Here is a 23952-nt window from a genome sequence, read left to right as displayed (position 1 = left end):
GACCGGAACTGGCAAACACTGTAAGCAGCAGAAGATGAAACTATTCTGACATTGGATCTCACCGGGATAGCAACACCTTCTATAGAGGTCTCATATGAGCAAACACCCATGGGACTGAGCTCCATGAGGCCATGGAACCAAGAATCCGCAAGTAATCCCAGATCCTGGGCACTGAGGTGTCCAACAGGTTCCGAACTTGCGCCTGTAACTGGACAATCCGCTCCTCCGTGAAAAAGACTTTGCCCACATGGGTATCGAAGTGTGCGCCTAAGAACTCCAGAACCTGCGAAGGAAAAAGGTGGCTCTTGTCCAGATTCACAACAAAGTCCTCAAGCGATTCAAGACCAAATCCACCGCTTGTCTGCAAAGTTGCTCCGACTTCGCTCAGATGACCCAGTCATCCAGATATGTATAAATCAGTACCCCCTCCTTTCTGAGGGCTGCTGCTACCACCACTTTGGTGAAAATCCTCGGAACAGTGGCTAGACCAACAGAAGAGCGCAAAAATGAAAATGTACTCAGTCATGAATCTGAGGTATTTCTGGTGATCCTGGCGGATCCCTATATGTAGATACGCTTCTGTCAAATCTAGGGAAGCCAAGAACTCCCTGTTGCGCACCGCCGCTATGACAGACCTAAGTGCCTCCATCCAGAAACGAGGAACTTTGAGAGCCACATTCACCTTTTTGAAGTCCAGAATTGGAAAGAAGGTTCCTTTCTTCTTTGGCACCACAAAATAAATGAAAACGCCCCGTCCCCCGCTCCTTCAGGGGAACGGGAACAAGGGCCCCCAGCATCCTCAGTCTCTAGATGATCTCTTGAATGAGCAGTTTTTTCCTTGGTGAAACGCTGGGAAATACCATGAAAAGATTTCTTAGAGGCCAAGCAAATTCTAAAGTGTAGCCTCTTTCTATCACACTTAGAACCCACTGGTCTGACATGATCTTGACCCACTCCTCATAGAAAAGAGTCAACGGGGGGGGGGGGGGGGGGGGGGGGGGCTCTACCGCTGTGCTGCAATATGGCCGCAGAATCTCTAAGCTCTGCTCCTAACTCTCCAAATTGAGGCTTTAGCAGCTGTTTATCGCCACCTCTGAGCAGTAACTGTGCCAAGATCTGGTTAGTAAGACAAGAATGTCCACTCGGAAGAGAACGAACCTGAAGCAGTTCTCTTTTAGCAAAATAATGGGAGAACTCCCGTCAGAAGATGATGAACAGGCTGCAGAGAGATTAGGAGGCCCCGGAGAGAAAGGAGTGGAAGGCCCTCTAAATGACTAACTATGGATCGAATCTAAGCTAGGGTCACCCCGATTTCCCGACAAGGTCAGAGATCAGAGAATGGTTCTTAGAGCTTCTGAATGATATGAAAGCCCATAAAATGGATCTGCTAATGTCCATGAATGACATGAAGGAAGATATCACCACAATGGGACATCGAGTGGATGACTTAGACGTCTGGGCGGAGAACGAGGGCGCCATGTTGGAGACTCTAGCCGCTCAGAATAAATACATGATATCAGAGCTGGAAATATTAGCAGACAAAGTCGAAGATCTCGAGAACCGCTCACAGCGGTCCAACATTCGCATTAGAGGAATCCCTGAAATCGAAACTTATAATGATTGCACCGCAACAGCCACGGCTATATGCTACTTTCTCCTAAGCACTAAAGGGGACTCGGGGGCTGAAGTCGATGTGGAGACATTTATTAACATAGAAAGAACGCACAGAGCCCTCAGACCCCGTCGGGATAATCTACCTCATGATGTGGTCATCAATCTACATAATTTCATGTTGAAAGGAGAAATTATAAAAATTGTCCAGACCAAACAAATCTGGCAATGGAAGGACTTAAATATCTCCATCTATAACGACCCAGCACCCTCCATGCTTAAGAAGCGCTTCGAGCTCCGTGAAGGGACTACTGCACTTTGGCATGAGGAGATACCAGGGCAAAAAGGGAAGGCCCACCGGTAACGTATTTCAACATAAAGGTATTACCTACCAAGTAAAAACACCAGTGGAGGTGGCCAACTGTTTCAAGCAAGCAGGAATCATAATAAACTGTTCTATTCCCTCCATGACATCAATGATGCTACAAGCCAATGCGACACCAAGATGGCGCCAAGCAGGCCCAGGCAGAGGAAGACTGCGCAGACAGGGATGAAGCTGCTTATTTATAGTATGGATAACTTTAAATTGGAAACCAGTGGTAAGCAGCTCCGGACAACTGACTGGGGCTACATTCCGAGATTATGCTAATGGGTACATCTTGACTTTATTAATGAGCATTTCGGTGGCTTACACGTAGACTTAGCCACCTAAGCTCAGCATCATGTTGGCCCGGGGTATGCTGTTTGAATGCCTCACTTATTATAATCTTACTTTTCCTTTTTTGCATTGGAGAGGGGGAACGGATCAACAAGGAATCTTTGGGCTGCACAACATGCTCCCCCAGGAGACCTATTCGCAGACTGAGGATAGCAAATCTCAGAATGAGGGCTTAAGGGGGAAAGCAGAGTTATTTTCCGGTTTGAATAACCTTACCTTTATATTACACTGGAATACATATGTTAGTCTTTCCATGTTCTTTGCAATTATTATAATTGTAACTCAACAGCATTATAGGTTTTGGCTGTACACCCATGAACATGTCCACTTAATATTTGATGGTTATGGTGCCAGTGATTTCCATTAATGTAAAAGGGCTTAACACATATAAGAAGCGTTTCCTACTCCACCGGGAACTAATAAACCCATGGAGCTACTATAGCATTTCTGCAAGAAACGCACCTTCACCGCGACATGAGCACTTGCTGGCTTTTAGAGAATACCCACGTTTATTTGGCGGCCAGTGGGAAGAATAACAGATACACTGGCGTTCTAATCTCAGCTCAACTGGTTTTCGAGCTGATTTCCCAAATAGCGAGCCCGGCTGGTCATTTTTTAATTAATAAAAATCCGATTGGGAAACCATTTATGTTCCCTGGTATCCCTCTATGTGCCCAATCAAGAACAAGGACCCTTCTTGCAGGGAATTCATGATTTATTATTAACACATGCAGAAGGCTCTATCATTATTGGAGGTGATTTTAATCTCTCCCCTCAGAAGGACCTAGACAATTCTAGGCTGACTGTACATCCCACACATAGTGCAAGAAAACAGCTGAAGATAATCATGGCCGATTGGAATCTAATAAATATTTCAGACGTGATATCTCTGATGAGCGGCGGTACATAAAAACCAATAAATAAATAAATTTGGAGACAACTTAATCCCACATCGCGCTCTTACACATTCTATTCATCGCCGCACAACAGCTATTCCCGAATAGATTAATTCCGGGTAGATAAAAATCTAATCAATAGTGTGCATTCAGTAATCATAGATGCTATCACATGGTCTGACCACATGCCTGTGTGACTGGAATTTAACATTAGTGATGGGAATAAGGGCAGTCAATTCTGGAAACTGAATGAGTCCCTGTTGCAGGATGATACTTTTGTAAAAAGTTTAGAATCCCACCTGTGAAACTTTCTCTGTCTCCATCTGCTGGAAGGGAGGCAAAACCCAGGAATCTGGACTGATATGGGTATGCACAGGGAAAGCAAATGTTGCTTACCTGTAACAGGTGTTCTCACAGGACAGCAGGATGTTAGTCCTCACATATGGGTAACATCACAGGATGGAGCCCAATCATGGAACACTTTTGTCAAAGTTTCTAGAACTTTGACTGGCACCTACTGGGCATGCCCAGCATGGCACTAAATCTGCAGCCAGCAGGGGTCCCCCTTCAGTCTTGTTTAAAGCTACAGTAAGTGCCGAAAAATAAAATAAGAAAATGTTACGAACCCAACACTGCGGGGTGGCGGGTGGGTTTTGTGAGGACTAACATCCTGCTGTCCTGTGAGAACACCTGTTACAGGTAAGCAACATTTGCTTTCTCACAGGACAAACAGGATGGAAGTCCTCACATATGGGTGAGTACCGAGCTGAGGATGTCAGAGAAATACACCAAATGTACCCATATGTGCAATAGGCACTAGGACTGGGGTGAAATTTGGTAGAGGGCATCCTGAACCCTAACAGGCAGGTGGAAGGGTGTTGGTACGTCAAGTTGCAAAAAGGTTGCGCAAGACAGATTGGTCGAAGATGGAATCTTGTCTTCCGGCTTTGTCTAAGCAATAATGGGATGTAAAGGTATGGAGAGAACTCCAAGTAGCAGCCCTGCAAATGTCAGGAAGCGGCACCGAGCATAGGTGTGCTACTGAAGTTGCCATGGCCCTCACAAAGTGTGCTTTAACACGGTCTTGAAGTAGAATGCCTGCTTGTTGATAGCAAAAAGATATGCAGTCTGCTAACCAGGAGGAGAGAATCTGCTTACCCACAGGCTGCCCCAATTTGATGGAATGGAAAGAGACAAACAATTGAGTGCTTTTCCTGTGGGCAGCTGTATGGTCTAGATAGAACGCTAGAGCCCGTTTACAGTCAAGGGTATGCAGAGCTTGTTCTCCTGGATTGGAGTGGGGCCTGGGAAAGAAGGTAGGTAGTATAATGGATTGATTCATGTGAAAGTTCGATACTACCTTAGGTAAGAACTTCGGGTGAGTGCGAGTACTGCCCGGTCCTGCAGAAGTTTAGTGTAAGGCCCATAGGTAACTAGGGCCAGTAGCTCACTAACTCTGCGAGCAGTTGTTATTGCCAAAAGAAAGATCACTTTCCATGTGAGATAGCGAAGATCACAGGATTGGAGAGGCTTGAATGGTGGTTTCATGAGCCGACCCAAAACCAGATTGAGGTCCCAAGAAGAGGCCGGAGAGCGCAGAGGAGGCTTGAGGTGAAGCAAGCCCTTCAGAAAATGTGTTATGAGGGGTTGTACTGAAATAGGAACATCCCCGACACCTCTATGGAAGGCAGCTACCGCACTGACATGCATTCTGGAGGAGGAAGATTTTAGACCTGATTCTGACAAGTGTCAGAGATAGTCTAGAAACTTCGTGGTGGAACAGGTAAATGGATCAAGGGATTGAGAAGAACACCATGATTTAAACCGGTTCCATTTGTAAAGATAAGATTTTCTCGTGGAAGGCTTCCGTGAAGCAATCAGGACACGGGAAACTGGCTCCGAAAGGTTAAGTGGCTGAAGAATTAACCTTTCAACATCCAGGCCGTCAGAGACAAGGCCTGAAGATTGGAGTGGTGTAGGCACCCGTCATTCTGAGTGATCAGAAGCGGGTCCTTTCCCAAAGGAATGTGCCTGCGAATGGAGAGGTCCTGAAGTATTGGAAACCACACTTGGCGAGGCCAGTGAGGTGCTATCAGGATCATGCATCCCTTGTCCTGAAGTAACTTCACGAGTGTTAGAGAGAAGTGGAAGTGGATGGAATGCATATAAGAGACCTGTTGCCCATGAGAGGGAGAACGCATCTCTTGGTTGAGAGTGTTGGCTGCGAGTGAGAAAGCAAAAGTTCTCTACTTTGTGGTTCTGAGGTGACGCAAAGAGATCTATGTGGGGGTAACCCCAACATTGGAATATTGAGTCCACTACAGTGGGGTTGAGGGACCACTCGTACGGTTGAAAAGCGCGACTCAGCTTGTCTGCCAACACATTGTCCACTCCCGGCAAGTAGGTGGCCCTGAGGTACATCAAATGGGAGAGGGCCTCCGCCCATATCTGTGCAGCCTTCTGACACAGTAGGTAGGAGCCCATCCCTCTCTGTTTGTTGATGTACCACATGGCCACCTGGCTGTCCGTCTGAATGAGGATGACCTGGTTGGAAAGGTGATCCTGAAATACCCTGAGAGCATATCTGATTGCTCGCAGCTCCAGGAAATTGATTTGGTGTTTGGCTTCCTCTGGAGACCAAGTTCCTTGTGTTTGCAAATCGGCGACATGGGCTCCCCAGCTGAGGTTGGAAGCATCGGTGGTGAGAATTATTTGAAGGTCTGGAGCCTGGAAGGGCAGGCCTTGGAAGAGATTGATCTGATTTTGCCACCAGGCTAGAGACTGACGAAGTGAGTCGATGATGTGGACAGTGGTCGATAGAGATTGGACAGACTGAGTCCATTGTGACCTTAGAGTCCACTGCATGACTCTCATGGCCAAGCGGGCCATTGGGGTAACCTGTACTGAGGACGCCATGATGAGGAAATGGCGTCCTAGCATGATGAGGAAATGGCGTGCAGTTGTGCGGTGCTGAGACTGTAACTGGTGTGCGAGAGAGATGAGAGAGAGAGCTGTCTAGGCAGAAATGCCTTTGCCTGCAAGGTGTCCAAGTCTGCCCCTATGAATGATAAAAGTTTGAGATGGGACTAAGCAGGATTTCGCATAGTTGACTAGAAATCCTAGCGAAATCAGAGTGTGTAAAGTAAGACGTAGGGACGACAGAGCAGCTTGCTGAGTGGGAGCCCTGATCAACCAATCGTCTAGATAGGGGTAGACGTGAACACCTTGAGTCCTGAGGAAGGCTGCTACTACTACGAGGCACTTGGTGAAGACTCATGGTGCAGATGCCAGGCCGAATGGTAGCACTCGGTACTGATAGTGCTTGGGGCTTACCAGAAATCTCAGGAATCTGCAATGAGATGGAGTTATTGCAATGTGTGTGTACGTGTCTTGGAGATCGAGAGAGCAGAGCCAGTCTCCTTTTTGCAAAAGAGGAATGAGAGAACCCAAGGTCACAATCTTGAACTTTTCTTGGTGGAGGTACTTATTGAGGGCGCGTAGGTCCAGAATTGGACGAACGCCGCCTGATTTTTTGGGTATTAGAAAGTACCGGGAATAGAATCCTAGACCTTGTTGGGAGTAGGGTACTGGCTCTATTGCTCTGGACTGAAGGAGGAGGGAGACCTCCAGGAGAAGTGAGTGGTCAGATGTTCTCCACGTCGATAGAGGTGGGGAGTCTTGTGGGATGGAGAGAAAGTTCAGGTGATAACCTTGCGAGATTATGGCAAGGACCCACTGGTCTGAGGTGATTGTGTGCCACCTGTTGTTGAAATGGCACAATCGACCTCCCACTGGTATCTGAGGCAGTGGAAATTGGCTGCTGCTCTCTATGCAGGAGTCAAAACCCGGAAGCAGGGCCTAGCTGAGGAGCTGCCTGCGACTTTTGTTTCTGTGATTGACGAGACTGGGTCTTTTGGAAAGGTCTCGTGGAACAAGTTCTAGACGGTGGTGGATAGGACTTCTTTGGATGGAAATAAGGACTTTTTAGTATCCTTCCTGAAAGGCTGTTTGGAGGAATACTCAGAGGGAATCAGAGAGAGCTGGCGAAGGGTCTCATGATGGTCCTTTAGTTCCGCCACCGTCCGCTGAATCTGTTCGCCAAACAGATTGTCTCCTATGTGGGGCAGATCAGATAATCTGTCTTGTACTTCAGGGCGCAAGTCCGAAGACTTAAGCCAGGCCCATTTTCTTGCCGAAATAGCAGTTGCAGATACCCTGGAAGTGGTGTCGAAGATATCATAAGAGGATCTTATTTCATGCTTCCCTGCTTCGAAGCTGTTCCTGGAATTGCTGAGGCAGGGACTCTGCAAAGTCCTGTATCTGCTTGAATAAGACCCTGTTGTACTGGGTCATATACAGCTGGTAGGAGGCGATCTGAGAGATAAGCATCGATCCCTGGAAGACACGGCGGCCAATGGCATCCAGGAATTTCTGTTCCTTACCTGGGGGAAAGGAAGAGTGGGGTTTTGATCTTTTTGCCCTTTTTTGAGCAGATTCTACAACCACAGATTGGTGATCCAGCTGAGGTTTCTGGAATCCTGGGGCTGACTGGACCAAATAAGTGGTATCAGCTTTTCTGTTGACTGGAGAAACAGAACCAGGGTGTTCCCAGTTCTTTTTGAGGAGATCCAAAATAACCTGGTGAATAGGGATGGAGTATATTTCCTTGGGAGCATCCAGGAATTGTAACAACTCCATCATTTGGTGCCTATCATCTTGTTCAGTCTGTAATTGGAAGGGAACCAATTCAGACATTTCCTTCACAAAATTTATGAAGGACAAGTCCTCTGGAGGAGAACGCTTCCTACTTTCAGTAGGAGAAGGTGGCGATGGTAAATCATCTGTGTCTTGAGATGAATCGTCAGTCCAGGTGTCATAGGGATCAGCACCTGTCCCTGTAGGAACCTGAGAAGGACGGGACGATGGTATTCCTGAAGGTCCTGGTCTAGGATCTGAAGGCATCGAGAAAAGTACTGGAGGCACCAATGAAGGCATCAAGGGCACCGGTGCAGGCACCGAGGGCATCGATGGATGGATCGGTGGCGCCGATGGGCGCATCGGCATCGGAAGGACTCCCGATGGAGGAATGTGGAACGGTGTTTCCCCTCCCGATGACAGGGTAAGCAGGGAAGGCACCAGAGCCATCGGTGACCCAGGGATCCATCGGTGGAAAAGCGGCTATGAGCACTTTCATCTTCGAGAGCCGCGGTGCCAATGCTGCCGGAATGGGATCTATGGTCGGTTCCGCGACCGGCACAGATTTCAGCGCTGGGGGACCTTGGAGTCCGCGCATCGCCTTATCAATGGCCTCCTGAACCATCCGGTCCAGTTCTTCATGGAGACCTGGAGCAAGCAGCCCCGGCTGTGGAAGGGAAGAAGGAGGCAGAACCATAGCCGGAGGGACCACCATTAAAGGCGGAGTTGCAGCTCCCGATACCCGTCCGGGTGAGGGTTGCCTCTGTGACCCAGTCGCAGAAAGGTTCAGTGCCTTTTCTGGACAGGGTTTCTTCGATGGCGGCTCGGACGATGATTTTCCTTCATCGATGGTCCGAGACTTCCAGTGTCGAAGTTGATGTTTTTCTCTACGATCCCCTCGGTCCTGAGGGGGAGTAGAGGTAGTCGAAGGCCGAGAAGTTGTCGACGCCGGACAGTCACCAACCGGTGGCCGATACTGGCGCGAAGTGGACGGTGCCGGTTCAGACGACGTTGATGCAATAGACGGCGGAGTTTGAGAACGGAAGAGAAGTTCCATTTTCTCCATTCTGGACTTGCGACCTTTTGGTGTCATTAAGGCACATTTGGTGCAAGTCAGGACATCATGCTTGCACCCGAGACACATTACACAGATTTTATGAGGGTCTGTTATGGACATGGCGCGAGTACAGTCCGGGCAACGATAGAACCCAGACGCAATGGCCTTTGAAAAATTTAGCCGTGGTACGGTCGACAGCCAGTAGGCCACGAGGGCCAAACTCGACGGGAATCGAGCGAAAATGGGTAAAAACTTACTGGAGTACCGCGGAGTCAAAAATTCAAAGGAGGGACCCCTGTGGGGTATGAAAGTTTTTAGTAATTCCGTGTGGAAAATTCCTGTCAGGAATCTCTGTGGAGCTCCTTAACCCGCGTGGCTACTGCTGCGTGGATAAAAGAAGACTGAAGGGGGACCCCTGCTGGCTGCAGGTTTAGTGCCATGCTGGGCATGCCCAGTAGGTGCCAGTCAAAGTTCTAGAAACTTTGACAAAAGTGTTCCGTGATTGGGCTCCATCCTGTGATGTCACCCATATGTGAGGACTACCATCCTGCTTGTCTTGTGAGAATGCATGAATAAAGTTAAAGCAATCTGGGTTTTCTCAAATCTAACATGCTAAAGGCATGATATGGTTTTATCCATTTTGTGTCTATAAGGGAAACTTAAGCTCCTGCGATAGTTCTAAATCACACCTGATGAACAATGCTCACACGTGACACACTGCTCATTACAATTCATGGCTGAACTAAAAAAAGCCTAAGTATTACTTTTATTGTTAAGAATGACCCAAGAGAAAGAGAAGAGTACTGCTTCTGAACAGAAACAACAAAATTTTTGTACAAAAGGTTGTAATGTGCCTATGGGACAGGAAATTCCCACTCTCAGTGATGGGTGGGTTACATAGAAAACCCTGCAAAGAAGTAAAAGAAAACACACCCCCCCCCCCCCCCCCCCCAAAACAAACAAAAAAAAAACCCAACACAACTTAGGCCTACAGTTGAATGTGGGCTTGGCCTTTAGAGAGCCATGAATCAATGAAATACACCTCCCATCCCCATAGCAAAACAGCACTAACTACTAGCACTCAGCAATAACTATCTTTGAAAAAGGCATCACTGCAAATATTACACCAGACTCTAACGCACCAATTCACCACCTATTAGGAAAACAGAACAAACCACGCTGCTAGAGATATCTTTACAGAACCTACAAGCCAGCAGAATACCTCACCTTGATCACACATGCAGAACACACAGACCCTCACATAGCACAGAATAAAGATCATGAAGCATAAACAGAAGCATGCAAACAAAAGCTGAACTGGAAACTGTAACAAGCCAGATTCTGTATGCAGTTCAATGGAAAAATAGAATGGACAAATGCCTCAAAAAAAATAAAAAAATCAAGAAATACAAAAAAAAAAAATCAATAGCAGTAAAACCATCCTAACAAAATATTTCAAAACAGCTGATGAATATTAAAAATTCATATAAAACATTTCCAGACACCAATAAAGTACCTCAAAGCAGCACACACAAAGACCCAATAATTAAAACTAATAAGGATATAAAAAATCCACTGCTCGCCATAGCTGGCAACGTTTGATTTCCAGGTGCCCTGAAACCATGAATTAGCAGGAGAGGAGGGAGTGGGGTTTTGCTTACATACAGATGCTCTCCCTCCCTTACTTTCCCCTCCAGCCCCCTTCACAGAAGCACAAGCGGCGGCGGCAGCAGGAGCCATCTTCTCCTCCCCTCCAGCTCCCATGACCTCAAAAAAAGAGGAACTGTCCCATTGGTCGCAGGGGCAAATCCTGCTCCTGACCACTGGTTACTCCTTTTCTTGCTCTGGGGGCCTGCACTGTTTCTCTTGTTGAGAAATTGGGCCATGGGTCGAAGCTGCTCCTACTTCTGTCAGCAGCAGAGACTCTCCTGCTATTCTCACGCAGGTCCCACTACCAACCCACCTTCTCTTCCAGGCCCTGCGCAGGCAGGAAGAAAGAGGACATGTTGTTACTACCACTCAACTTTGCTGCCATGGTCTGCCCAGGCTGGGGTGCAAGCGGGGAAGGGAAGAGCAACTAGACCAGCAAGGAGACTGGGAAGCATGGTACCCTGCCGACGGAGGACAGCGATATACATGTCTGTATTTTGTGGCACACTGGGTGTTGAGAACCACTGTTTTAAATGAATTCAAGTATTGCTCGGGACTGATAGATAGTAAGGGCAAGGGAGGGAGAAGGCTGAAGACATGATAGGATGAATGGTGACACAACAGGCATGTATAAATGGATAGAAAGAATTGGATGTGAGAGGACCTCATCTAACAACTATTATGTCTACATACAACATGCTGCTTCTCCTTCACAGGTAAATTACTGTAGGTGACAAGCTGAACAGAGAAGTATGATAAGAAAAAGTACCTCCTCTGTGGGATTCTGACCTGTACCAGTGTCAGAAAATAAAAGATATGGGCAAAATCCTATTACACTTAAGAACATGCCATATTGGGTCAGACCAAGGGTCCATCAAGCCCAGCATCCTGTTTCCAACAGTGGCCAATCCAGGCCATAAGAACCTGGCAAGTACCCAAAAATTAAGTCTATCCCATGCTACTGTTGCTAATAATAGCAGTGGCGATTCTCTAAGTCAACTTAATTAAAAGCAGGTAATGGACTTCTCCTCCAAGAACTTATCCAATCCTTTTTTAAACACAGCTACACTAACTGCACTAATCACATCCTCTGGCAACAAATTCCAGAGTTTAATTGTGAATTGAGTGAAAAAGAACTTTCTCCGATTAGTTTTAAATGTGCCACATGCTAACTTCATGGAGTGTCCCATAGTCTATTATCTGAAAGAGTAAATAACCGATTCACATCTACCCATTCTAGACCTCTCATGATTTTAAACACCTCTATCATATCCCCCCTCAGCCATCTCTTCTCCAAGCTGAAAAGTCCTAACCTCTTTAGTCTTTCCTCATAGGGGAGCTGTTCTATTCCCTTTATCATTTTGGTCACCCTTCTCTGTACCTTCTCCATCACAATTATATCTTTTTTGAAATGCGGCGACCAGAATTGTACACAGTATTCAAGGTGCGGTCTCACCATGGAGCAATACAGAGGCATTATGACATTTTCCGTTTTATTCACCATTCCCTAATAATTCCCAACATTCTGTATGCTTTTTTGACTGCTGCAGCACACTGAACCGATGATTTCAATGTGTTATCCACTATGACACTTAGATCTTTTTCTTGGGTAGTAGCTCCTAATATGGAACCTAACATTGCATAACTATAGCATGGGTTATTTTTCCCTATATGCATCACCTTGCACTTATCCACATTAAATTTCATCTGCCATTTTCCAGTCTCAGAAGGCCTTCCTGCAATTTATCACAATCTGCTTGTGATTTAAATACTCTGAACAATTTTGTATCAACTGCAAATTTAATTACCTCACTCGTCATATCTCTTTCCAGATCATTTATAAATATATTGAAAAGTACGGGTCCCAATATAGATCCCTGAGGCACTCCACTGCCCACTCCCTTCCCACTGAGAAAATTGTCCATTTAATCCTACTCTTGTTTCCTGTCTTTTAGCCAGTTTGTAATCCACGAAAGGACATCGCCACCTATCCCATGACTTTTTACTTTACCTAGAAGCCTCTCATGAGGAGCTTTGTCAAACACCTTCTGAAAATCCAAATATACTACATCTACCAGTTCACCTTTATCTACGTGTTTATTAACGCCTTCAAAAAAGTGAAGCAGATTTGTGAGGTAAGACTTGCCTTGGGTAAATCCATGCTGACTTAGTTCCATTAAACCATGTCGTTCTATATGTTCTGTGATTTTGATTTTTTTTTTCCTAAAAGTAATAAGGCACTTCAGGGTGTCTGAAAGTGCTCCATTTGTCCTCAAGATTCACACCGCACAAGAAATGTGCTGACAATCCACAATATTCACCATGCCTTGCTTCTTAAATATTAACAAACATTCCATTTTGTCACACTTCTGGGCATCACCTGCCAAATAAGCACTGTATAATTATAGTTTCAATTCTGAAATGCTCAGAGAATAAACTGGAAAAAAAAATCCAGACCTTTTCTCATGCTCATGCATTTACTGAGCGATCATATTCATTCAAGCAGATTACTGCTCTAAGTCCTGAAATCCCTGAATAATGCAACTGTATTCTGTAATGACTTGGAGGCAGTAGGAGCCAAAATTGTGGTAGAATTCAAACAGGCACGAGGCAAACAGACAAATTTTAGTGGGAGGAGGAAGGGATATCACAAATTAAGGAAGTCCAGTGACAGTAAAGTAGGGAGGCACGAGTGGGCAGACTTTTTTTGTTTTTTATGCATAGAAACAGAACTAAATCGTACCTTTTGGAGCTTCTGGAACACCGATAGGGCAAATAATTTTCCTTATACAATATTCTGATCTGATTCCGTATGGGCCAACATCTCTCCTCTTTATTATTTCTGTTGTCGTAATTTCTGTCTCTGTAGTTTCTGTGGAGATTTTAGTTCCGGCATTCTTGTGATTATTAAACGGCTTTACAAAATCAAAATACTGCACAGACACACTAGGCACCAATGTCTATTCAGAAGAGTCAATCACAATGTAGTTATGGAAAAATAACTAAGTAACTATGCGCTGACAAACCATCTCTGTGCCTATGGTTGAAAAGCTACAATAAATTAAGGACAAGCATCAAATCAAAGGCACAATACAGTAAAAGTGTCATACACAAGAGTCTAGGGGACAACAACAAACCTGACTTTGTATAACTTATGTTGGTTAACCATTAAAAGAATATTTTGTATACACAGTAGAGATGTGAATCGGAACCAGAATCGGATCCGATTTCAGTTCCGATTCACATCTCTATAGATGTGAATCGGAACCAGAATCGGATCCGATTTCGGTTCCGATTCACATCTCTTAACAGAGCTGTGCCGCAGAGCAGACTGTGTATGCACTTACAAAACAAACTTTTATCATTGGATGGAAAGGTGATTAAGCTTTATTTTTCTATTTAGGATATATTTTCCACCTAAAAGTTTTCCCTTCCCAAATGTGCTACTTCAATTCTGAAATTATACACATACACACACCACCATATGTACACATATACACACACACACAGAGTTTTACATACAGTACATAAGAAAATGTGTGCCATTATTTACTAACTGAAACTGGACACAATTCAAAATACTGGAAAAATCTTAAAACCCTCAACAGCAATTCAAAATTTAAGCATCTTTCCATTCACAAATGTTTAGCTCGCTGTATGGATTCAGAAAATATGGTAGGTTACTATAGATTTATTGGAGAGGAAATCATTATTTGAAGGATTATGTGCATAAGTCCAGTGTGTCTAAGCGATTAATCTAAACAATTTATTCTTTGCTGAATGGAGAACTGGTTATGAAACTTAAGTATATTTATAGCTTGGAAGAGAGATATTGGTAAAATATTGGATGAGACTGTATGGGATACCTGTTTTTTGGGGGGTTTTTTGTTTTTTTTTAAAGATTTAAGCAGTATTCCATTCCCATTCTTGTAGTTGAAAATGGATATAAACTGGTATCTTATGCCTGAATGGTTGCATAAGATTTATCCTTCTGTAAGGAAAGCAGAGTTGCTTACCTGTAACAGGTGTTTTTCAAGGACAGCTGGTAGTCAGTCCTTACGCATGGGTGACATCATCTAATGGACCCCGGCACAGAAAACATATGTTTCTGTGCCTCAGCCTCACTGAGCATGCATTATGCCACGCAGGGTTCCTTCAGTCTAGTTACATAGCAAAATAAATAAATACAACCAACCAAGAGGTGGAGACTCAACTCCACATGGAGGTGGGCAGGACTTGTGAAGACAAATCCTGCTGTCCTCAGAGAACACTTGTCACTTGTTACAGGTAAGCATCTCTGCTTTCTCTAAGAACAAGCAAGATGGCAGTCCTCGCACATGGGTGAATCCCTAGCTACAGCACACCCCCCCCCCCCAAACAAAAAAGGGGACAAAAAAATAATTGCCAACCGGCACAACAACGTTTTGTTGGCAACAGGAGGGAGAGGGGGGGGGCCGCCCTGAACAAAAACAAAGGGCCATAGGCAGGAACAGAATTGGCTTTTACACCTCAAACAAGTTCTGGAGGATAGATTGGCCAAACTTGCTGTCGAGTAGGCCATCCCTATCCAAACAGTAGTTTAATGTGAATGAGTGGATAGAATGCCACGTCGCAGCCTTGCAGATCTCCTCCATGGGGGCCGATTGCAAGTGGCCTACTAATGATGTCATGGTTCAGACAGAATGAGCCTTTATACAACCCATAAGATTCAATCCTGCCTGGGCATAACATAAGGAGATGCAACTAGATAGTGTCTGTTTGGCAATGGCAAGCCCCAGCTTGTTCTAATCAAATGAAACAAAAAAAACAAAACAAAACTGGGTGGACTTTCTGCAGGCTCCAAATAGAAGGCTAAGACTCTTGCAATCCAAACTGTTTGGGGCTTGTTCACCTTGGTGAGAATGAGGCTTGGGGAAAAATGTTGGAAGGACAATAAGGCATTGGTATTCCAATACCTTAGGAAGAAAGAGTGCGTACACAAGACCACCCTATCATGGAAAAAAGTGTACAATGGATAAAAGTAACTAAAGGCTTGAAGCTCACTGACTGTGAACTGAAGTCAATGTCACCACAAACACAACCTTCCAGGTCAGGTATTCAGGTCACAAGAATGCAGGGGCTCAAAGGGAGCTTTCAGCAGTTGAGTCAAGACCACACTGAGGTCCCGTGACACAACAGGAGATCTTACGGGAGGCTTCAAATGAAGCAGACCCCGCATAAAGCGTACAACTAAAAGCGATACAGAGATGGGCTCTTCTACATGGTGATGATTTACACCAATCACATTACAATAGAACCTTATGGAGTAGATCCTAAGACCAGGATTGGAGAGATATAGAAGGCAGTCAAACAGTTTTTGTGTTAAGCAGGAAAAGGGGTCTAGGGCCTTCTGGTCACACCAGGTAGCAAATCTCCACCACTTTAGTCCATAGGACTTTCTGGTGGAAGGCTTTTGGGAAGCCAAGAGGATGCGAGACATCCTCAGAAAGATCAAAAGATTGAAAAATCAGCCTCTGAACATCCAAGCTGTGAGCATTAGGGCTTGGAGGTTGGGATGCCACTACCTGCTTTGATCCTGAGATATGAGAGTTAGGGAATCCCCAATCTGATTGATTTCTGGATAGACATCTCCTGGAGAAGTGAAAACCAAATCTGTCTCAGCCAGCTGGGGGCTATGAGAATCATAGTCCCCTTGTCCTCGGAGTTTCAGTAAAAAATCTTCCCTATCAGTAGAACTGGAGGATACACATACAGCAGTTCCTTGGCTCCAATGAAGGGCAAAGGCATCCGAGGCTAGCTTGATGTGTGCCCTGTACATGGAACAGTAGAGAGAGACTTTCCTGTTCCAGGAAACTATGAACAGGTCTACCTCCGGGCTCCCCCGGAGGTGGAAGATCCGATTCACTATCCCCTGGTCCAGGATACATTCAAGGGGTCTGAAGGACCAATTCAGACTCTCCGCTACCACATTTTCCATTCCAGCCTGGTAAATGGCCCTAAGCAACATTCCCATTAAGGGCCTAGGTCCACAACTGGACTGCCTTGTGACACAGGAAGTAAGATCCCGTAACTCCTTACTTGTTGATGTAAAACCATCACTTGATTGTTTGTCCAGACCTATATAACTTTATTGGAAGCCAATCCCAGAAAGCCTATAGCATGTACCGGATTGCCCAGAGCTTCAAGAAATTTATTTGGTACTGAAACTCACAGGCAGATCAAGTGCACTGAGTGTGCAGCCCATTCACATGAGCTCCCCAACCCAGGTGGTATGAATTCATTGTTAGGACAATTTGTACTGGAGAAATCTGAAAAACAATTCCTTGGACCAGATCGGAATTGACCCACCACCAGGATAGAGTATTCCGGAGCAGCGCAGTGACTCAGATACAATCTCTGAGGTCCTGAATGGACTAGAGCCACCTGGACCTGTGTCCATTAGGCTCTTCGGATGAACAGTTGTGCCATGGGAGTGACATTAACTGGGCAGCATGTGGCCCAACAACCTTAACATGTGCTAAGCTGATGTCTGCTGGCTCTCTTGGATCTCTGTTACAATGGCCATCAAAATGACAGTCTGTTGTTGCGAGAGGAAGGCCTTGGCCTGAGTTGTGTCTAGCAGAGCTCCAATAAATTCATAATGGAGGTGATGAGATGAGATTTTGGGTAGTTGATGAACTATAATGACTCCAACACCCGGTCAGTCCTGTGCATTGACTCCTCAGCTCCTGTCCAAGACACACTCTTGACCAGCCAATCGTCCAAACAGGGAAACCCTCAGTCTGTAAAGATGCGCTGCCACCACAGCTAGACAACTGGTAAAGATGCATGGGGCTGATGCAAGTCCGAGTGGCAGAACACGATATAGGTGCAGGTTTCCCACCATGAATCTGAGATATTTCCGATGGAGTAAGATCTCAATATGGGTGTAGACATCCTTTAGATCAAGAGAGAATAGCCAGTCCCCTTTTCTGATGATCTACAGGTCCCCAAAATAGGTTCGGGGTAGTTTGATGGAACAACAATAGATTCAATTTGTACCCTCTGCGGTTACCTTGGGCCAGCGATTTGTGTAGAACTGCAACTTGCCCCTGACTGGAAGGCTCTCTGGCATGGGTACCAGAATCTTGGCTATGGCTCTCCAGGATCCAGTAAAAACTCCATCCTGGGAGTTGGCTGAGACACCGTCTGGGGCTTAGCTTCCCTCTGCTGCCTAGAGTGGCTGCATCCTGCCTACTGCTGATGGGACCCAGAAGATGGAGGATAGTGCTTCCTTGGGGGGGGGGGGGGGGGCGGGCGGGAGATTTCCTCTGCCCAGATCTCAGATACCTGCTGGATGAGGAGTCCGGGTCCAAAGTGGTCATGGAGAGCAGCTGGAGTGTCACACAGTGGTCATGACTCTGTGCTACGGCATCTTTTACCCGATCTCTGAAGAGATTCTCTTGTGTTCATGGCATGTCAGCGAGTTGCTCATGCACCTTTGGCTAGAGATCTGAGGTCGGCAGCCAGCTGAGTTTGTGGGTCCCAATCCCTAGGGCAGAGACTCTTGATGCCACTTCAAGAACATTTTATGTGAAATGGACTCCATGTTTTCCAAACTCTTCCTCACCAGTAACTGGAAGATGACTTGCTGCTTCTGAGGAAGTTGCACAGCTACCTCCTGCACCTGCTTCAGGATATCCTGCATATATTGGCCCATAAAGAGCAGGTAGGCCAATATATACAGGCAATGAGCATAACTCCCTGAAAAATGTTTCTCCCAAGAGCATCCATGTCCCTAGGATCCCTCCCAGGGGGCATAGAGGAATGGGTTTTTGAGAACAGATTCGACCACCGCTGTCTGGTTCAAGCACTGACTTGTTTAAATCCGTGAGCTTTTCAGACAAGGTATAACATGTCCACCTTCCTTATTTACAGAAGCCACTGTGAGGGAGCTTCTCCCACATTCTCAACACCACCTCCTACATAGAAAAATAGAAATGACAGCAGAAGAGGACCAAACGGTCCATCCAGTCTGCCCAGAAAGCTCATGGTAGCATCAGTCATGCCATAAAGATCTCCCCCATAATGGTAGTATGAGGAGGTGGCATCTGCTGCACCATACGAGTTACCCCCATACTTAGTTTCTCAAACTGTCAAAGTCAGGGTCCTTGTTGGTTGCTGTCAGAGTCCAATTCCCAATTACCTCTTGATGTTGAAGCACAGAGCAATGTTGGGGTTGCATCACAAGTATAAAGCTTATTGGTTAAGGGTAGTAACAGCCACATCAGCATGTTACCTCCATGCTTGTTTTCCCAGACCGTAAAATTTAATGTTCTTGTTGGTTGTTTGAAACTAATTCCCCTTTTCCTCCTGCCATTAAAGCAGAGAGCAATAATGGAGTTGCATCAAAAGTATGAAGGCTTATTGGTTAAGGGTAGTAACCGCCACACCAGTAAGTTACCCCCATGTGCTCTTTGCCTCATTTCCATCCTCTAGCCTTTAGGAATCCACAGTGTTTATCTCATGCACCTTTGATATCTTTCACCGTTTTTGTCTTCACCACTTCCTTCAGAAGGGCATTCCAGGCATCCACCATCCTCTCCGTGAAGAAATATTTCACGACATTGGTTCTGAGTCATCCTCCCTGGAGCTTCATTTTGTGACCCCTAGTTCTGATTTCATTCCAACGGAGGTGGTTTGTCAATTGTGCATCATTAAAACTTTTCAAGTATCTGAAGGTCTATATCATATCTCCCCTGCACCTCCTCTCCACCAGGGTATACATATTTAGGTCCTTTATCCTCTCCTCATAAGTCATTTGATGGAGACCCTTCACCATTTTTGTCACCCTTCTCTGGACCGCTTCCATCATGTTTCTGTCCCTTTTGAGATATGGTCTCTAGAACTGAACACAATACTCCAGGTCAGGCCTCACCAAGGACCTGTACAAGGGTATTATCACCTTTTTCTTACTGGTTATTCCTCTCTCTATGCAGCCCAGCATTCTTTTGGCTTTAGCTATTGCCCTGTCCCACTGCTTTGCAGTCTTTAGAACGCAAGACACTATCACCCCAAGGTCCCTCTCATTCCATGCACAACAGCCTTTCACTCCTCATTACATACAGTTTTTTTTTGTTTTTTTTTTAAGACACCCCAGATGCATGACTCTACACTTCTTGGCATTGAATCCCAGCTGCAATATCTTCGACCACTGTTCAAGCTTCCTTAAATCACGTCTCATTCTCTTTACTCCTTCCGTCTTGTCCACTCTGTTGCAGATCTTCGTATCTGCAAAAAGATAAACTTTACCTTCTATCCCTTCCGCAATGTCACTCACAAAGATACTGAACAGGACCAGTCCCAACACTAAATTTCATCTGCCATTTGGATGCCCAATCTTCCAGTCTTGCAAGGTCGTCCTGTAATGTATCACTATCCGCTTGTGATTTAACTACTCTAAATAATTTTGTATCATCCGCAAATTTGATAACCTCACTCGTCCTAACACCGATCCTTGTGGCACTCCACTTAAAACCGCTCTCTTTTCAGAGTAGGTTCCATTTACCATCACATGCTGTCTTCTATCTGTCAACCAGTTTGTAATCCACACCACCATCTTGGTGCTCACTCCCAAGCTTCTCATTTTATTCCCAAGCCTCCTATGCGGGACTGTATCAAAAGCTTTAGATTTATATTCTGCTTTTCACACTTTTTCAGCGCTTCAACGTGGATTACATTCAGGTACTGAATGTCCCCTGTCCCCAGAGGGTTTACAATCTAAGTTTGTACCTGAGGCAATGGAGGGTAAAATGACTTGCCCAAGGAGGACTTGAACCCTAGTCTCCTGGTTCATAGCCCACTGCTTTAACCATAAGGCTACTCCTCCACTCCAAGTTTTTATTGAAATCCAAGTAGATGACATTCAGCATTCTTCCTCAATCTAATTCTTTAGTCACCCAATCAAAAAAATCAATCAGATTTGCCTGACAGGACCTTCCCCCAGTGAATCCATGCTGCCTCGGGTCCAGCAATCCTCCTGACTAGATAGTTCACTATTCTTTCCTTCAGCAGACTCGCCATTTCTTTGTCTCTTCACACATTGATCCTTTTCACCTTTCAACTTCACTATACCGCTTTGGACCTTTCTCTGATGTATCTGAAAAATGCTTTGTCACCTTGTTTAACCTCTTTGGCAATTCTTTCTTCCGCCTGACTTTTTGCTTTCTTGATTACTTCCTTTGTCTCCCTCAGTTTCACCAGATATTCTTCATGTTCCTCTTTTTGGGATCCTTTATATTTCTTGAACGCTGTTCTTTTTGCTTTTATCAGCCACCTCCTTTGAGAACCAGAAGGTTTCTTATTTCTCTTGGTTTTTTTTTTACTTTTCTAACATATAGATTTGTTGTCTTTGTAATTGCTTTTAGTTTGATCCACTGTTTAACCTCTTTCATTTTCTCCCAGTCTTCTACTTCCACCTCCAGGTACTTTGCCATGTCAACAATTCTGTATTTTTGAAATGCAAAACTTGGGTCTTCATGTGACTTTTTCATATCCTATTTACGATATCAAACCATACTGTTTGATGCTCACTGGTGCTGAGATGGGCATCCACCCGGACATTAGAGATGATATCCCCGTTAGTGAGCACCAAGTAGAGTATAACTCCCTCCCTCGTGGGTTCCATTACCATTTGTTTGAACAGAGCCCTTGCAGGGCATCCGCTAACTCTCTACTTTTGTTAGATTCCTCAGAAGGGATTCTCCAGTCTACGCCTGGCAGATTAAAATCTCCACATACAACACCCACATACACACCAAGTGTATTCCAGTAACCTTACTTGTGTACCAACAAAAACAAAAAACGTGGTTAAACTGGTATATGTTTACACATAAATTAATGAAGCCATCAAGTTTTGTAGGCCCCTTACTGATAGAGTCAGTGATACCCAGCAGACTCTAAAATAGTATATGGTCGCATTACTTTATTAATATACTTTTTTGTATTTTTTATATATATATTTGATAAAATAGTCTCCAGATATACTGAATGTCCAAATATGCTGACGAACTCCAGGCTCCAACATCAACTAATATACCATGTTCCAGAAGTGCAATCACAAATGATTATCATAAACAGATTACAGCAGAAATACTCATATCATTTTTCGTCAGCATATTTGGACATTCAGTATATCTGGAGACTATTTTATCAAATATATATATAAAAAATACAAAAAAGTATATTAATAAAGTAATGCGACCATATACTATTTTAGAGTCTGCTGGGTATCACTGACTCTATCAGTAAGGGGCCTACAAAACTTGATGGCTTCATTAATTTATGTGTAAACATATACCAGTTTAACCACGTTTTTTGATTTGTAGATTAAAATCTCCAACAATCAACACTTTTCCCTTCTTTCCCACCTTTTGGATGTCTTCGACCAGATCTCTGTCTAGTTCTTCCATTTATTTATTTATTTTTAAGGACAGCCCATAATGCTTCTTCTCTACCCCACGCTCCTTGCAGTTCAGTTGCTTGGATATTGTTTTTGACAAAGAACTACTCCTCCCTCTTTTCTGTCCTTCCTTAACAAGTTATAGCCCGGTATGGCTGAATCCCATTCTTGAGAATCAGTGAACCATGTCTCAGTAACAGCAACAATGTCCAAGTCCGCCTCCACCATTAGGGCCTGCAGATCTTGGATTTTATTGCCCAGACTACGAGCATTTGTGCTTATAAGCTCTCCAGCTTCTCTCCTTCAAGTTACTGCTCTTCATGGACTTCTTTTTGTGCATTATTCAGATGACTTTTATCCCCTTCACCCATTTCCTTTCGATTTTCGGGGTGACATTCCAATTTCCTTCTGCCACGCCCACTGTCTAGTTTAAATGCCTTATGGCACAGGATTTGAATTTCTTTCTTAGTATCTTTTTTCCTGCCACAGACAGATGTAATCCATTTTTGACAGAGCCTTTTATTGTTCCATACATGGCCCCAGCCTCCAATATATCTAAAACTTTGTTAACATAAGAACATAAGAAATTACCATACTGGGTCAGACCAAGGGTCAGTCAAGCCCAGCATCCTGTTTCTAACAGTGGCCAATCCAGGCTACAAGTACCTGGCAAGTACCCAAACACTGATCCCAGGAATAGCAGTGGCTATTCTCTAAGGCAGCTTGATTAATAGCAGTTAATGGACTTCTCCATGAACTTATCTAGACCTTTTTTAAACCCAGCTACACTAACTGAACTAACCACATCCTCTGGCAACTTACACCAAATTTTGAGCCATGCATTAAAGTTACCTATATAGTTTAGTCTCTCTTTTCCCTTTCCATGAAAAGATAACAGTTCTGAAAAGGCAACAGTCTTTGCAATGTGATTAATCTGCTTTGCCAGAGACTGGAAATTTCTCTGTATTACATGATGTTTCTAGCAAGGTCATTGATTCCCTGATAGATGATGATATCAACTTCAGAGTCCTTACATTTTTCTTGGATTGTACTGACTATCTGAATAGCATTTCTACCAACCGATGATCCTGGAAGGCTTTTATCTAGTGTTTCCTTTGAAAGAGTTCCCATATTAGTGCCTCTGATTGAGTCACCCAGCACAATGAGCTTTTTCTTATGTTTATTGGTTGTATAACTGAATTGGTGCGTGCATTGGGTTACCTCTTTCCTTTCAGGTACCTCTTCAATCTTCATTGCTCCCACAATCTCCTTAGGAGGCTCCACCTACTGGAAGGTATCAAGCATCTTGTGCCTGGTATCTTCATCCCTTTCCAAATTAAATGGGATGGCTTTCATCATCCACCCAATAAAACCTGCAAAGCAGAGATCCTCTGGCGGGAATTTCCTTCTGCAAGGTGAAGGAGAGGGTTCGTAGGGAATACTGGCCAGGTGAAGGGGATACTGTCTGATGCCTCATTATCTGAACCCACCATTGGAGCCTCCATATCCTCTCCACTGCAATGCATGAGAGGGGAATTCATGGGCACTCAGTCTTCTGTCAGCAATACGATGACCAGAGCAGCTGCCAATATGGCCTGGACTCCAAGTACTCCCATTCCCTTGGGGAAGTCTCCTCCTCCAATGAATTTGGGATGACCACTGGGATGGCTGGCATCAGCACCATCACAGGAATTAACAAAGAAGTCAATGTTGTTAAAGCACCGACGAGCGCCTATAAGGAGTCAAGCAGAGGCTCAAGGAAGAATGGTGCTATCCTGGGTGCCATCTATTTCTGCACCAAGGTCCTACAGCATCTCCTCCACAGCAAGTTGCACTAGACTCCTCTTCGAGCATCGCCGATGCCATCATCAACTGAAAGACAGAC

General features: G+C 44.8%; 1 protein-coding gene across 13 annotated transcripts in view; it reads right to left on the bottom strand.

Moving 5' to 3' along the window:
- Positions 1 to 23952, bottom strand: part of BPTF (bromodomain PHD finger transcription factor) — a 278159-nt gene that overhangs the window by 118277 nt on the left and 135930 nt on the right. For all 13 annotated transcript variants that reach the window (XM_029599363.1, XM_029599362.1, XM_029599352.1 and 10 more), the window contains exon 15: positions 13371 to 13499. In XM_029599363.1, coding sequence (XP_029455223.1) covers positions 13371 to 13499 — 129 coding nt within the window. The remainder of the gene's footprint in view (positions 1 to 13370; positions 13500 to 23952) is intronic.

This window comes from Rhinatrema bivittatum, chromosome 4 (genome assembly GCF_901001135.1).
Source record: "Rhinatrema bivittatum chromosome 4, aRhiBiv1.1, whole genome shotgun sequence".
Lineage (NCBI taxonomy): Eukaryota > Metazoa > Chordata > Amphibia > Gymnophiona > Rhinatrematidae > Rhinatrema > Rhinatrema bivittatum.
This window is presented reverse-complemented; position numbering and strand designations above follow the sequence as displayed.